The following is a 15,433-nucleotide window of genomic DNA, read 5'->3' as shown; positions in this document are numbered from 1 at the left end:
CCCAAGCACTTGAGCCATCTTCCAGTGCTTTCCCAGGCCATAGCAAAGAGAGCAGGATTGGAAGAGGAGCAGCCAGGACTTGAACTGGGATGTTGGAGTTGCAGGCAGGTGAAGGCTTAACCTGCTATGCTATGGTGCTGGCCCCAGGCTGTCCCATTTCTAAGCTCACTCACATGGCTGCTGATAGACCTCAGTCGCTTGCCATGTAGTCCTTTCAACAAAGCAAATCATGTTCCCCAAGGGAGTGGTCCAAGAATGAGTAAGAGACAAGCACACAAGTTGAAAACCATCTTTAGAAGTGACATACTCTGCCTGAAAAGCCCACGAGAGCATTTCAGGCATGGAAATCCAAGACACTGTGGCAAAAAAATGTCCTACATGAAGGACCTTGGTGAGTGAGACCCCAGTGGAAAGAATTGGTCATCAAAGAAGGAGGTATTTTTCTCTGAAGGGAGGAGAGAACTTCCGCTTTGCTTATGGCCTTGTCTAAATACTGATGCAGTTTGTGGATTCAAAAGGCTTCCATAGCCTGGGCAGCTCTTGTCAAGAGGTTCCAGTAATCACTGATGTCATACATAAGAGTGTTAATTGTTAATTAACAACAGGATTTACTGTGAACTAACCTTCCATGCAGGACCTCTGTCCTCAAAGAGTTGTATTATGAGAGTTAACAGTAAAACTTGTTCTCAAAGATTTATTTTGTTTTAGTGTATTAAGTGGAGGATATTCTTATATTGCATAAGTTTTAGTTATGCCTAAATGTCCAGCTCCATTGCTTGTTTTCTTAGGTGCTTCCTTAACTAATGATAAGACTCGTCCTCAAGGACTTACTTTCTTTGAATGTATTAAGTGGAGGATATTCTTTTATGTTTTTAAAGATGTTCACAAGCTTGAGAACCCCTAATCTTTTGTTCTAGGCATTGTGCTATATGCTTTAAATATGTTTTCATTCCATATGAACACAATCCTCATTGTAAAGAAGTGAAACTCTATTTTAGCATTTCTACAGCTTTATAGTTGTAGTGATGGGACCCAATTTGAACCTAGCTGTCTTTGGTGTCATGGTTTGCTATTGTCTTCCCACTTCACTATGTTGTTTCTTCAAGGTATTCTCTAATTAAAATGCCTTCAAATGCTTTATATTCTGCCTGATGTCTGCCTTCAGCATTCTCTGTTCATTCATTCTAATTTGAAGAGGTGATCAAATCCTCCACATAGGTGACACCACTGTCCACAGGCTTGGTTGACCACCTTCTTCAGTAAATGCAGATTTATATTAAAAGCAGGGAAAGAGTCAAAGTGTATAACTCACATCACTTGGATTTGGAGAAGAAATAGGAGGTATAAGGGCAATTCATGTCCATCCCAAGAGCTCATATCAGTAGCCAAGAAATTTAATATAGGAGGGGAGGGAAAGATGCTGGTTAAGAGACCTCGGCAGGTGTAGTTCTCACTGCCAGCAAGCACCATGAGAAAGGACAAGAAGACTTTCCAGAAGTAGAGTAATTTGACTTGATTTCATAAAGAGATGGTGGACTTTATATAAAACTTTTATTATTAGTATTGTTGTTTGCAAAGAATTATGACTTTCTTCATGTTCACTCTACTCATGTTATCAATAGCTGGGCTTCTTTGGGGAATCTTTGTAAAACTTATTTCATTTAAGAACATGTTTATCACTTCTGAGATGGTTGGGTCTGTGCATGTGACCATGAATGAAGGAAACAAAATTATGTAAGAACAGGACCATTGCTTACCTGACCTAGAAGCCAATGACTTCCTTCCCTAACCACAACATGAGCAATACAATTTATGTGCAAGAAAAAATAGCATTATCATGTCTTAAGCATTTGGACTTTTAAGAGTTGAATATGCAAATATTAAATATATATATATATATATATATATATATATATAAACTTAAACTCTTCCCTAGGACTGTCTGCAAGTAGTGCTTGTTGAAAATAATGGATGAAGTGAATATAGCAAAATGTTAAAATTTTTCAAGTCTAGTGATGGAGTTAGTTGATCAGTTATACTATTCTCTGTACTTTTCTCTGTATTTAAAGAATTTCATGAGATAAAATAAACTTGAGAGAAAGATACAATGCTTTTTATTATTATCAAGACTTCTAAATTTTAAGGTATACTGATTTTAACTTCTATATAGAAAAGACTCGCTTAAATTAATATAATTTGACAAATGGTTTAGTCCTGGTGTTTTTTTCATCCTAGTAATTTTTAAAAACTTTTTTCAATTACCCCTGCCATGGTGTTCCTTATTATTATTATTTTGTTGTTGTTGAGCTTTTTATATTCTCTGATGTAGGAAAGTTTAAAGCATTACTTTTTGAAATGACAGAAGTACTCATAGTAGTGACTCATATAATTACTTCCTACTCATACACCCACTGTTTGTCAGTTCAAAAATTATTTTTCTCCCTCATTTTCTTTCTTCTCATTAAAGGCAGCTGGTAATTTCTGTTCAGTTGGTAACTGACATCTGGTGGAAAAGGGTAGAGGACTCATGCTTTCATTTCTAGTTGACAAATTTTATCTGTGTTTTATTTTTCATCATCCTGGTGTTATTCATTAGGCATACCTACAATTCTATATCACATACGTGCAATGTCTGTACATGATACCTAGAGGAGTTAAGAACTGGGTGCTCCAGGAGCTGCTACACTAGATAGAGACGTTTAACATTCAGATGAAGGGCATTTTCCTGAGGAATTCATTTGTTGCCTTCGCTGAGCCTTCTTCCCTGGAGTCAGGGGTCTGTTGTAGATTTGACTTAGCCAGGGTGGAAGGGACTCCTCCTAGACGTATTTTTATTAGGACCTTGACCTACAAATAATATAGGTAACATGAATTCTGACATGCGGGGTTAACTATTGGTATTGATGTCAACTTCCATAAACCACATCTAACTGATTTAATTATTTCATAGTTGCCCCTCACGTCTATAATATACTAGTCAGAAGTTTTTCTTCTTGGTTTTAAGTAGTCCTTCACTGTTAAGCAATGTTTTGATATTTTTGTCTTGTCCTAAAAGATAAGCTCCTTGACAGCAAGTAAGGCCATCGATTTTATTTGTTCTTCCATAGTGGGTTGTACCGTGGTTACAAGCAGGGTCTCAAAATCTCAGATACATAACTTGTAGCTGCGAGACCTCTGGCAAGCTACTTGACTCCCCTACCTCTCTATCTTATTTGAAAACTAATAATAATAATAATAATGGTACATTATTTTATAGCTCTTAAGACCTACTCTTTTCTTTTTTAAACATTTTAGCATCTCTGAACTCAGGATATACTTTATGGTCCTCTGAGTTTTATGAATCATTGTGGGGGGTGACTTGATATGATTCTTAAATGGTTGGTTCTGTCTTTGGGGCAACAATCTGTGGTGCAGGGGGTTAAGCATCTGCTTGGGATGCCTGCATCCCCTATCAGAGTGCTTGAGATGGAGTCCCGCCTCTACTTCCAACCTAGCTTCCCTCTAATGTGCCTGGGAGAGGGAGACACAAGATGAAGCCCAAATACTTGGTTTCCTGCCACCCACAGGTGAGAGCTGGATGGGGTTTCTGGTTCCTGACCTCAGCCTCACCTTAGCTGTTGCAGGCATTTGGGAGGTAAACTAGCAAGTGGAAGATCTCTCTTTCTCTTTGTCTCTCCCTTTTTCTCTCTCTCTTCCTCTCTTCCTTTCCTTCTCTCTCTGTCACCATCAAATAAATAACTAATAAACTTAAAAAATTTTTTTAAAAAGGTGATCAGTTTTCTCCCTGAGGTTAGTTTTTTTTTTAAACTTTTATTTAATTTGAAAGGTAGAGATATAGACAGTAAGAGCGAGAGTGAGAGAGATCCCATGTGCTGGTTTATTTCTCAAGTGTCCACAACAGCTAGGTCTGAGCCAGACGGAAGCCAGGAGCTAGGAACTCAGTTCAGGTCTCCATTGGGTGGCAGGGATGCAAGTGCTTGAGCCATCATCTGCTGCTGCCCAGGATGCATGTTAGTAGGATCAGAGGCAGATTAGCCAGGACTTCAGCCACGTGCTCCAATATGGGATGTGGGTGGCCCCAGCTGCGACTTAATCACTGTGCTAAATATCAGCCCCTACGAGTAGGTGTTTTGTTTGTTTTGCTTCTGATTTTGGTACCATTAGTGTGAATTCAGACTAAGTTAAGTACAAATTCTAGCAGGAGGATTTGGGATGTAAGCTCTTTCTCCATAGCAGATGTATTTTATGTTGAGGGCACAGAGAGGGTACAACCTGTTGGTGGCCTAGTTTAAGTGAGAGTTAGAATCCTCATCTTGGGTATTTTGTTTTGTTTGTTTCTGGGTAGTTCTCCAAGTCATGGTGCAATCTTTATGGTCTAAGGACATTAGACCTGCTTTAAACAGTCACTGCTTCTCCAGGTGCATTAGCATGAACCTAGATTGGAAGTGGAGCAGCCAGAACTAAGACTGGTGCTCATATGGGCTTAATCTGCTTCACCACAATGCCGGCCCCTCTCCCTATTATCTTCACATCCTAGTAACACTTAGTAGGACTGCTGAAAAGTAACCAGAATTGACCAAATGAGAAGTAGTTAGTTCTTGTCTGATTTTTGTTTTTAACCCATTTTCTGACCATCAGTAAGTCACTTTAACCCCACAAATTATCAGTTTCTTCATCTTTGAAGAGATTGTCTCATTAATCTTTCAAGTTCCTTTCACCTCTAGAATTTTATTTTACCTTTAAAATTTTATTTTGGAATAATACTTTTAAATTCAGATTTACACAAAAATTACAATGATAGTACAAAATTCTCTTTACCCATTTCTCCTGTTAACATCTTGCATTACCTTGGCATGTTTGTCAAGATGAATGCCCTTTACTCTGTTCCAAGATCTAGTCTAGAATACCACATTGCATTTGTAAAATTTTCCCTTAAGATGAAAATGATACATTATTCCCTTTACTCTGTTTCAAGATCTAGTCTAGAATACCACATTGCATTTGTAAAATTTTCCCTTAAGATGAAAATGATACATTATTTTGTTTATTTAGACTTCTAAATATTATAGAATATTGGTTATTGAAACTATAAACATATGATGGAATTCACTTGCTATATTTCAATTTTAGGTTTCTATGGCACATGGAATACAAAATTTGATTAACGCTATCAGAATGATTCACAGTGTGTCAAGATATTACAATACATCAGAGAGAATGACCTCGTTGTTCATCAAGGTGAGTTTCTAAGGGAATAAGACATCACATGTGCATCCCTGTGAGGTGAGCAGTTCTTTCCCTGCGAGCCTAGAAAGGGAATTGGGAAGTCTGGATGTCTGTCAGAGCTTTGGATTTTATTTATTTATTTAAAATTAAAAAAAATTTTATTTGAGAGGCAGAAAGAGGTAGGTAGGAAGATTGATAAATAGGCAGACAGATCTTCCATCTGCTGGTGCACTCTCCAACTACCTAGACCATGGCTGGGGTGGGGCTGAAGCTGGGAGCTGGAAACTCATCCAGGTCTCCCACCTGGGGATGGGGAACCCAATTACCTGAGTCGTCACTGCTGCCTCCTGAGGTCTTCACTGGGAGGAATCAGGAGCTGGAATGAGGATCATACCCAGGCACCCTCAGGTGGGACATGTTGACTGGTGGGCTAAATGCCCGCTCCAGAGTCTGGATTTTCATACTTCGTGTGTTGAAAGGTGTTGACGAGAGTAATTTATACTTAATTGAAGGAGTTTCTCCTTGTCAGAGGCAAGCCCCAGGGCCTTTCTTAATTTAAAAGTACTTGGTGGTTTCCTAATTTATGCACTCCCAATAGTCCTGATTCTGCTTAAGAGATAAGGATTGTACCCGCTGGTTACACTGCTTCATTAGCTGCTGTCACCAGCGCTGATGTTTGTGTTAAATCTGTTTAGCACCATATGGTCAACTATTTTAAGAAATTAAAAAATTATCCAAAAAATATATGAATGGAATTTTTTGGTAAAGGATGCAAGTAAAACTAAATATTTAAAGACTCAGAATTCTTTTTATAAAAAATACAAATTGAATCTTTTTATACACTGATCAAGACAAGAACCTCCTTCACTTTTTTCTCTCCTTACTGTATATGCCCCACACTGAGTTCCATATTATTATAACCTTTTTCAACAAGTATTCAGACTAAAATCTAAGTATTGCTAGTTTCTTTGATCACCACTCTTTTGTGATTTCCACAACTTCCTTTTTCTTTTTTTTTAATTGATTACTTTATTTTAAGGGCGGAGTTACAGAGAAGGAGAGGCAGAGGCAGAGAGAGAGAGAGAGAGAGAGAGAGAGAGAGAGAGAGATCTTCAATACAAATGGCTACAATAGCCCAGGCTTGGTCATGCTGCACCCAGGAGCCAGGAGCTTCACCTGGGTCTCCCACGTGGGTGCAGGGGCCCAAGCACTTGGAGCGCCTTCCGCTGCTTTCCCAGGCACATTGGCAGGGAGCTGGATTGAAAGTGGAGCAGCTAGGACTTGAACCGGCATCCAGATGGGATGCCAGTGCTGCAAGTGGCATTTTAACTCACTGTGCTACAGTGCCAGCCCCTTGGATTTATTTTTTTTTTCCTGAAAAAAATTCTCAATTGATTTTTTTCTTGTTTTTGTTTGTTGGTTTGTTTGTTTCTTAAATATTTTATTTTGCTTGAGAAGCAGTTACAGAGAGAGGGAGAGACAGAGAGAGAGAGATCTTCCATCTGTTGGTCCACTCCCCAAATGGCTACAACAGCTAGAGCTGGGCTGATCCAAAGCCAGGACCTGGGAGCTTTCTCTAGTTCTCCCACACGGGTGCAGGGGTCCGTCACTTGGGCCATCTTCTACTGCTTTCTCGGGCCATCAACAGAGAGCTGGATAAGAAGTGGAGCAGCTGGGACTGAAACCGGCGCCCATATGGGATGCCAGCAGCGCAGGCAGATGCTTAACCTGCTGAGCCACAGCACTGGCCCGAGTGATTCTTTCAAAGAGAGTATGTGAGTGGTGAACTTCCTTAATTCCTACATGTTAGAAATGGCTTTGTTTTTTCTGACCAGTCAGAAGCTAGTTGACTGGGATTCTGCCTTCAGCATCGTTTTCACCTGGCATTTTCAAGATACTGCTCAGTTGCAGTCTCGTATCCAGTATTGTTGATAAGAGGTTTGGGGCTAATCCAGTTCTTTTTTCCCTTGTAGGTCACTGGTTTTATTCTCTGGAAGCTTTTAGGATTTTTTTTTTCTTTGTACTTGAACTTGTAAAATTTTGAACTGATGTGGTTCTTTTTAGGTTTATCTTATTCTACACTTGCTGGGTTGTTTCCGTCCAAAGACTTTCATCTCTCTTCATTCCTTGGAGATTTTCCTCTTTTTTAAAAAAATATTTATTTATTTATTTGAAAGAGTTACAGAGGCAGAGAGAGAGAGAGAGAGAGAGAGAGAGATGTTGTCCATTCATTGGTTCACTCCTCAAATGGCTGCAGTGGCCAGAGCTGAGCTGATCTGGAGCCAGGAGCCAGGAGCTTCTTCTGGGTCTCCCATGCAGGTGCAGGGGCCTAAGGAGTTGGGCCATCTTCTACTGCTTTCCCAGGCCATAGCAGAGAGCTGGATTGGAAGAAGAGCAGCTGGGACTTGAAATGGCACCCATATGGGATGCTGGCACTGCAGGCGGCAGCTTTACCTGTTACGCCACAGTATTGGCCATGGAGATTTTTCTCTTTTGCTTTTGATTATTCCTGACCTAACTGTTCAGTTTATTCTCCACTCTTGAATCTAACTTCCATATTGTAATTTTTTTTCTGCCAGCTTTGTCCAGTGACTTTTCAGCTCACTCATTTGTACTTCATGCATGCACCAGTTGTTGATCAGCCCAACAATAGAATTTTTTAAAATTTGACAATACAAATTTGAATTTCCATGTTCTGTAATTGTTTTCTTTTTGTGGATGTAAAATCTCTCCTATAGTTCTTATGCATTAATTTAATTAATGAGAGGTATTTTAAAAGATTTTGCAATTTATGTCTTTTCTGTATTCTTTGTAAGTTTAATGTCTCTGCTATCATGTTGTGTTGTTTTCCTCATTGCTTACTTCTTGGTTGTCTGCCCATCTTTATATTTGAGACTCCTTTTTACCACCCTGTTCTGTTTGCTTTAGTTTGTCTATTGTTGGGTGAGGGATGGGTTCACTTACTGTGGGGAGGGAGGGTGGTTAGATTTCTCTCTAATGTTCTTTCCTGGGGTGCACCAGCTACCTGGTCTATGACCACACCTCTCTAAGACAATGGTCCAAACTCATGACTTAGCCTTTCAGTAACTGTCAGTGGTGATTGCTATACAAGTTACTCCAGATTCAGTGGGCAGGGTCACAACCGAAGGGCCTCTCACATTGTCTCTGACCTTGAAAAACTCCTAGAACCGTTTCAACTTGGCAGTGACCTTTTTCGGGACTAGGTTCTGGTCTTCTGTAGCCATTTTTCCTTACTGTAGATCTAGCCCTGTGTGTGTTCTATATTTTTGGAATTACCCAAATTTCTGTGTCTACTATCTCTCAATGACTGTCCTGGTTTTTCTTCATTATTTTGGGGGATGTGAGAAGTAGTTACATTTATATTGTCTGCATGTTGAAGGGTGATAAAGAATCATGCTTGAACTAGATCCAGACCTAATTAGAGGAGAAATGGACAAGTAGGTGACTTGGAAATTTGTGGCCCCCATAACATTGACTTAAATGCAGTTGGTGAATATGACTCTGCAGTTTATTTATTTTACTGGACTATGCATTTCTTTCTTTCTTTTTTTTTTTTTTTTGGTTTTCTGTGATTCATTCATTCCATAGTTTACTTTTTACTATATTTTTATACTTGTGATTTAAAAAAGTGTTAAGAGTTTTCTCTTTTTACATGTAGTTATTTAGTGCCTATATTTATTTTAGGTAACAAATCAAATGGTGACAGCATGTAAAGCATATATTACTGATGGAGGAATAAACCATGTATGGGATCAGGAGACACCGGTTGTGTTAAAGAAAATTCAGGTTTGTATAAATATTTTTATTTTCATAAGGTAAACTTTTGGCCGGCGCTGCGGCTCACTAGGATAATCCTCTGCCTGCGGCGCCTGCACACCGGGTTCTAGTCCCGGTCAGGGCACCGGATTCTGTCCCCGTTGCTCCTCTTCCAGGCCAGCTCTCTGCTGTGGCCTGGGAGTGCAGTGGAGGATGGCCCAAGTGCTTGGGCCCTGCACCCCATGGGAGACCAGGAGAAGCACCTGGCTCCTGCCTTCAGATCAGTGCGGTGCGCCAGCTGCGGCAGCCATTGGAGGGTGAACCAACGGCAAAGGAAGACCTTTCTCTCTCTCTCTCTCACTGTCCACTCTGCCTCTCAAAAAAAAAAAAAAAAAAAAAAAAAAAAGGTAAACTTTCACCATCTGGCCCAATTTGATTTGCTTGGTTCATTCACAAAGGTGAAACTGTGTGTATCATTTTATTGGCCTGTCCTTTTTAGGGTACTATTTAACTCCCATCATCTCCACAGCTGCCCACATCAGACACCTGCTGTGTACCATTTCCTAGACTCCGGCCTCCACCTCTCATTCCAGCACCCAGGAGCTTTTCTTCCCTGCTTTTTTGCATTGGCTCGTGCTGCCATACTTACAGAAATGCATGAGGTGGTAGTAGCCTCCTGCTTTTGATCCTGTTTCAAGAGAGTGTTTCTAACATTTCCCCATTTAGTCTGATGCCTCTGCAGTTCTTAAATACGTCTTTGACCAGATTAGTTTTGGTACTAAGAGATTTGTTTTTAAAGATTTATTTATTTATTTGAAGGGTGGAATTACAGAGGGGGAGAGGCAAAGGCAGAGAGAGAGAGAAGTTTTCCACCAGCTGTTCCACTCCCCAAATGGCCACAGTGACTGTGGGGAGCAACTCGGACTAGACTAAGTTACTGGAATTAAGACTTATTCTATGCATCTGCTCTCCCACAATATGGCGCTGGGAGAGGAGAAAACAGCTTCTACGCAGCTGCCTCTTGCCAACTTGAGTGATGACCTCCAGGAGCTGATCCTGCTCCTGATTGGAGGAGAGCAGCGTACTCCGCGTGTGGGCAGCCGAGTTGGGATTGGCGGAAGAGGACTATAAGGGAGGAGAGAGACAGCATGCACCAGGAACATCTAAAAGGGGAACATCTAAGAGGAACACCTGAGCAGCCCCCGAGAGAGCCGGCCGGCGGTGTGCTGCTCCCCCGCGGAAGTGGGGAAAAGTGGCAGGGGGAACCGCCCTTCCACGGAGGTGGAAGGGACGGTAGCCAACCCGGGAAGAACCAGCAGCAAACTCGGGGAGGGCCGAGCAGACAAAAGAACAGCGCAGGGTCCTGTGTCGTTCCTCCATGAAGAGGGGGAGCGACAAGTGACCAGGGTTGGGCCAGACAGAAGCCAAGAGCCAGAAGCTTCCTCTGGGTCTCCAATGTGGGTGCAGAGACCTAACTATTTGGTCATTTTCTGCTGCTTTTCCAAGTGCATTAGCAGGGAGCTGGATCAGAAGTGGAGCAGCCAGGACTTGAACCTGAGCCCATTTGGAATCCTGGCACAGCAGGTGGTAAACTTAAGCTGTGATGCCACAGTGCTGGGCCCTAAGAGATGTTTTTTAAAGTTATGAATGGTTTGTTTTAAAGATTTATTTATTTATTTGAAAGGCAGAGTTACAGAGAGAGAGGTCTTCCATCTGTTGATTCACTCCCCAGGTGGCCAAAACGGCTGGAGCTGTGCTGATCCGAATGAAGCCAGGAGTTTCTTCTGGGTCTCTCACGTGGGTTCAGGGGCCCAAGGATTTGGGCCATCTTCTACTGCTTTCCGAGGTCACAGCAGAGAGCTGGATGGGAAGTGGAACAGCCAGGATTTGAACCGGCACCCTTATGGGATGCTGGCATTGCAGGTGGCGGCTTTACCTGCTATGCCACAGCACAGGCCCCATAAATGTGTTTTGATCATTCTTTTCTGCATGTATTTATTGAGATGCATATAGGATCTTCCTTCTTTCTGTTAATGTAATGGGTGACTTTTTTAAAAGTTTTTTTTTTTTAATTAAACTGTCCTAGCATTCCTGTAATAAACTCAACTTGGTCATGATGTAATTATCTTTTGAAAACGCTCTTAGATTCAGTTTGCTACATTTTTATTTTACATTTTTTGAAGCTGTTTTCAGAAGGGAGGTAGCCTGTCATTTTCCTTTCTCGCTATCCTTGTCAGTGTTTTTGGCAGTGAGATCTCAGAGTGAGAGAGAGGTGGGAGGGAAATATTCCTCCTTTTCCTAGAAAAAGTTTGTATTCATGTAGAATTAATCTGTTTTAAAAGCAATGAATACATTGACTTTATTTTAGAGAGAGAGGGGAAAAGAAAGGAAGAGAGAGACAGAAAAATCTTCCATCTGTAGTTCACTCCCCAAATACCCACAACAGCCAAGAATGGATCAGCCTGAGCCAGGAGCCCATCTGAGTCTCCCATGTTGTTAGGAGGGACCAAGTAATTGAGCCATCATCTGCTGCCTTCAAGGGCACACATTAGCAGGAAGCTGGAATTGGTAGTGGAGCTAAGACTTGAACCCAGACACTCAGATATGGGGTTTGGGTGTCCCAGGCGATGTCTTAACTGCTATGCTGAATATCAGTTTAAAAGTTTTTTTTTTTTTTTGACAGGCAGAGCTAGATAGTAAGAGAGAGAGAAACAGAGAGAAAGGTCTTCCTTTCCATTGGTTCACCCCCCAAATTGCCGCTATGGCCAGCGTGGCCAGCGCACTGTGCCAATATGAAGCCAGGAGCCAGGTGCTTCCTCCTGGTCTCCCATGCTGGTACAGGGGCCCAAGCACTCCCAGGCCACCGCAGAGAGCTGGACTGGAAGAGGAGCAACCGGGACAGAACTGATGCCCCAACTGGGACTAGAAACCGGGGTACCGGCACTGTAGGCGGAGGATTAACCTAGTGAGCTACGGCGCCGGCCTGTGATATGGTTTTTAAAAGTCTGAAGGAAATGGCTGCAACAGGAAGGCTTAACCTGGAAGTGGTTATTGGTCATTTCCACGTGCTTTCTGGTCTTGGCAGAGCCATGGACCTGGCTACAACAGGGAAGTAAAGCCAGAAAGGACACCCCCGCATCCACCCTAACCTTGGGAGCAGTGCACCTGCAGGGCTGGTACCTGCATCATTTATGCCTTGACCTCTGAACTGGAGGATAAGAAGAAGAATTGAAAACAGCAGAACTGTTTGTGCTCGATCCTCAATTTGGAAGAACCAGGGTCATTATGTGGATGTTGGACTTGACCATGTAGCATATAGAGTTGCACAGAGACAGGTCGAAGAAGCTCTTAAAACAATGATTTTAAAACATCATGGAAGATAGCTGGTGAACCAATAAAAGGAAGGGGTAATGATCACTTCCCTTGTATAAATGAAGTTTATGAAATGCCTGTGCAAAGAGGAGTTTTTACAGTGCAGACCCTCTGGTGGATAGCTCAGTTACTTCTAAAAGTTAAGCATAGAGCAATGTCTTTGAAGTATTTCCCTTTGCTTTTTTTTTTTTTTTTTTTTTTTTTTTTTTAACAGGCAGAGTTAGAGAGAGAGATGGAGAGAAAGGTCTTCCTTCCATTGGTTCACCCCGCAAATGGCTGCTATGGCCAGTGCGCTGCACCAGTCCAAAGCCAGGAGCCAGGTGCTTTCTCCTGATCTCCCATGCGGGTGCAGGGCCCAAGCACCTGGGCCATCCTCCACTGCCTTCCCGGGCCACAGCAGAGAGCTGGACTGGAAGAGGGGCAACCGGGACAGAATCTGGTGCTCCGACCAGGACTAGAACCTGGGGTGCCAGTGCCTCAGGTGGAGGATTAGCCTAGTGAGCCATGGTACCAGCCTTGGTTTGCTGTTTGAAAGTAATTTCACATGGGCAAATTAAAGAGAAGTTCTAGGGGCTGGTGCTGTGGTGTAGGCTAAGCTTCTGCTGGTGGTGCCGACATCCTATGTAGGCACTGGGTTATGTCTTGGTTGCTCCTCTACTGATCCAGCTCTCTGCTATGGCCTGAGAAAGCAGTGGAAGATGGCCGAAGTGCTTGGGCCCCTGTACCTGCATGGGAGACCTGGAAGAAGCTCTTGGCTCCTGGCTTCAAATGGGCTCAGCTTCGGATGTTACTACCAGCAGATGGAAGATTTTTCTGTTTCCTTCTCTGTCTGTAGCTCTACCTCTCAAATAAATAAAATCTTAAAAAGAATTTCTAAAGTCAGTGACATGAAGTCATCATTTTCCCCCTTGTAGTATAAATTATATTCTTGGAAAGAATTTTCTTCTTTAAAGGGGAAAAAAAGCATAGCTTTGTGATAAGAGCAAGATTGAAAAACAGAGCAGAGCAACAAGGGCACAAAGGAAAAAGAAGAAATGACTGGAAAAGGAACTTCGGTCAATAATGCATATGACTGTAATACAAGGATAAGGAAATTCAAAGAATAAAAAGCCAAGAAAGATGCAGAGAAGAAAGCAATAATGCAGAAGCAAACAGAAGGAGCAAGAAGCTGAATAAAAACAGAAAAGCTGAGTTAGTGGCGCTTGGATAGTTACGGAGAAAAAGAGAAAGCATTGTTGGTGAAGAAGGGTAATGGTATTCAGAAAAGAGGCAGTTACAGGGAAAGGCAGACTTTTGAAATTTGAGGAAGACTGGAATCACTCTCCACCAATGGGAAGAGGAGACTGAAATGATGGAAGAAGTGGGAAAACTTTGTGATAGGCATGAACTGCTTACAGGGCTTGAATGAAACAGTCCCCTCCCCTACAAAAGCGGCAGGAGTGGCTGCTCTGGTAAGACAGAAGAAATAAATAAGCAAATGAGAAAACAGAAAGACAAAACCCAGGATTGGATGTGACAAGTGTGTAAGAATACCGAGGAGGGGCCAGTGCTGTGGCGTAGAAGGCTAAACCTCCGCCTGCAGTGCCAGCATCCCAAATGGGTGGCAGTCCAAGTCCCTGCTACTCCTCTTCCAACCCAGCTCCCTGCTGATGCTCCTGGGAAAGCAGCAGATGATGGCCCAAGTGCTTGGACCCCTACACCCACCTGGGAGTCCCAGAAGAAGCTGCTGGCTCTTGACTTCGCCCTACCCCAGCCCCAGCCATTGTGGCCATTTGTGGAGTGAGCCAGCAGATGGAAAATACCTCTCTGTTTTTCTGCCTTTCAAATAAATTAATTAATTATTAAAAAAGTACGCAGAGGAATCAAGTATCAGAGATGGAAATGGCAGTAAGTGTTGGCCAGAAGAGAGTTGTCTACAATCCCTAATTAAAGCTGTAAGCCTCTTTTCTGCAGAACAAATTCAAGATGGGACACTATTACATGCCTCCCAAAGTCAAGAGAAATTATTGGTAAAAAACAAAGAGTATGCAACAACTTGATCCTGATGCAAAAGCTGAAAAACAAAAAGGCCTTTGATAATTTTTAAAAAGAATGTGGCGTAGTGCTTCAAACCAGCAACAATACAGCAACTTCAGAGCAATGTGGAAATCCAGACACAGATTCCACCTCCCAGACAACAGCACAGAGGCTTTTGCAGCAAGCTTTGAAATGTATCCAGTAAACACACTTGAAAGATAGCAAGGGAAACAGGAGAAGCAGTGCTTGGCAGAACAAAACAGGACAGCAAGACTCAATATAAGGAGCTTGTTGAGATGGAAGGGGCAATAACATGTTCCAGAGCAAGTGCTGGATCCAAGTGGAGCCAAGAAAAGACTTAATGGCAATCTTTGCTGTGTGTGCATTTAAAAAATAAGAGGTAGGTGTTTGGCACAGCAGTTAACATGCTGTGGGGGATGCCCACACCCCGTATTGGGGTGTCTGGGTTTGAATCCTGGCTCTGTTCCGGATTGCACTTTCCTGATGATGCATACGCTGGGAGGCAGCAGATGGTGGCTCGAGCAGGTGGATTCCTGCCACCCACGTGGGAGACCAGATTGAGTTCTGGTCCTGACTTAGGCCTGGCGAAGCCTTGCCTAATGTGGGCATTTGGGGATTGAACCACAAATGGGCGCTTGTCTCTCTCTGTGTCTCTGCTTTTCACTAAGTAAGTCAATAAATAAAATAGAACAGGTGATTAATGCTAAGAACACTGTTCGTTGTATCTGCTGGCCATTTGTGTATCTACTTTTGAGAAGCATCTTTTTAGGTCCTTTTAAAAATCAGATTATTTTCCTGCTACTGTGTTAAGTCCTTTTATGAATCTTGAATAGAAATACCTTGTTAGCTATGTGTTGGTAAATACTGTCTTGTATTCTGTAGGTTTTATCTTCACTTTGTTGATTGTTTCTTTTGCTGCACAGAAGCCTTTTAGTATGATGCAGTCTCATTTGTGCATTTTTGCTTTTGTTGCCTATACCTTTGGCAACGTTACCCAGACTATTGTCAGGAGCTTTTCCCC

General features: G+C 42.2%; 1 protein-coding gene across 3 annotated transcripts in view; it reads left to right on the top strand.

The window, feature by feature from the left end:
- Positions 1-15,433, top strand: part of DNAH8 (dynein axonemal heavy chain 8) — a 336,932-nt gene that overhangs the window by 34,637 nt on the left and 286,862 nt on the right. For all 3 annotated transcript variants that reach the window (XM_089333967.1, XM_089333968.1, XM_051854776.3), the window contains 2 exons: positions 5,131-5,238; positions 8,932-9,033. In XM_089333967.1, the coding sequence (XP_089190093.1) occupies positions 5,131-5,238; positions 8,932-9,033 (210 nt within the window). The remainder of the gene's footprint in view (positions 1-5,130; positions 5,239-8,931; positions 9,034-15,433) is intronic.

Source organism: Oryctolagus cuniculus, chromosome 5 (genome assembly GCF_051225735.1).
Source record: "Oryctolagus cuniculus isolate XC-2025 breed Fujian yellow rabbit chromosome 5, ASM5122573v1, whole genome shotgun sequence".
Lineage (NCBI taxonomy): Eukaryota > Metazoa > Chordata > Mammalia > Lagomorpha > Leporidae > Oryctolagus > Oryctolagus cuniculus.
The sequence above is the reverse complement of the archived record's forward strand: the minus strand, read 5'-3'. Positions and strand labels throughout refer to the sequence as shown.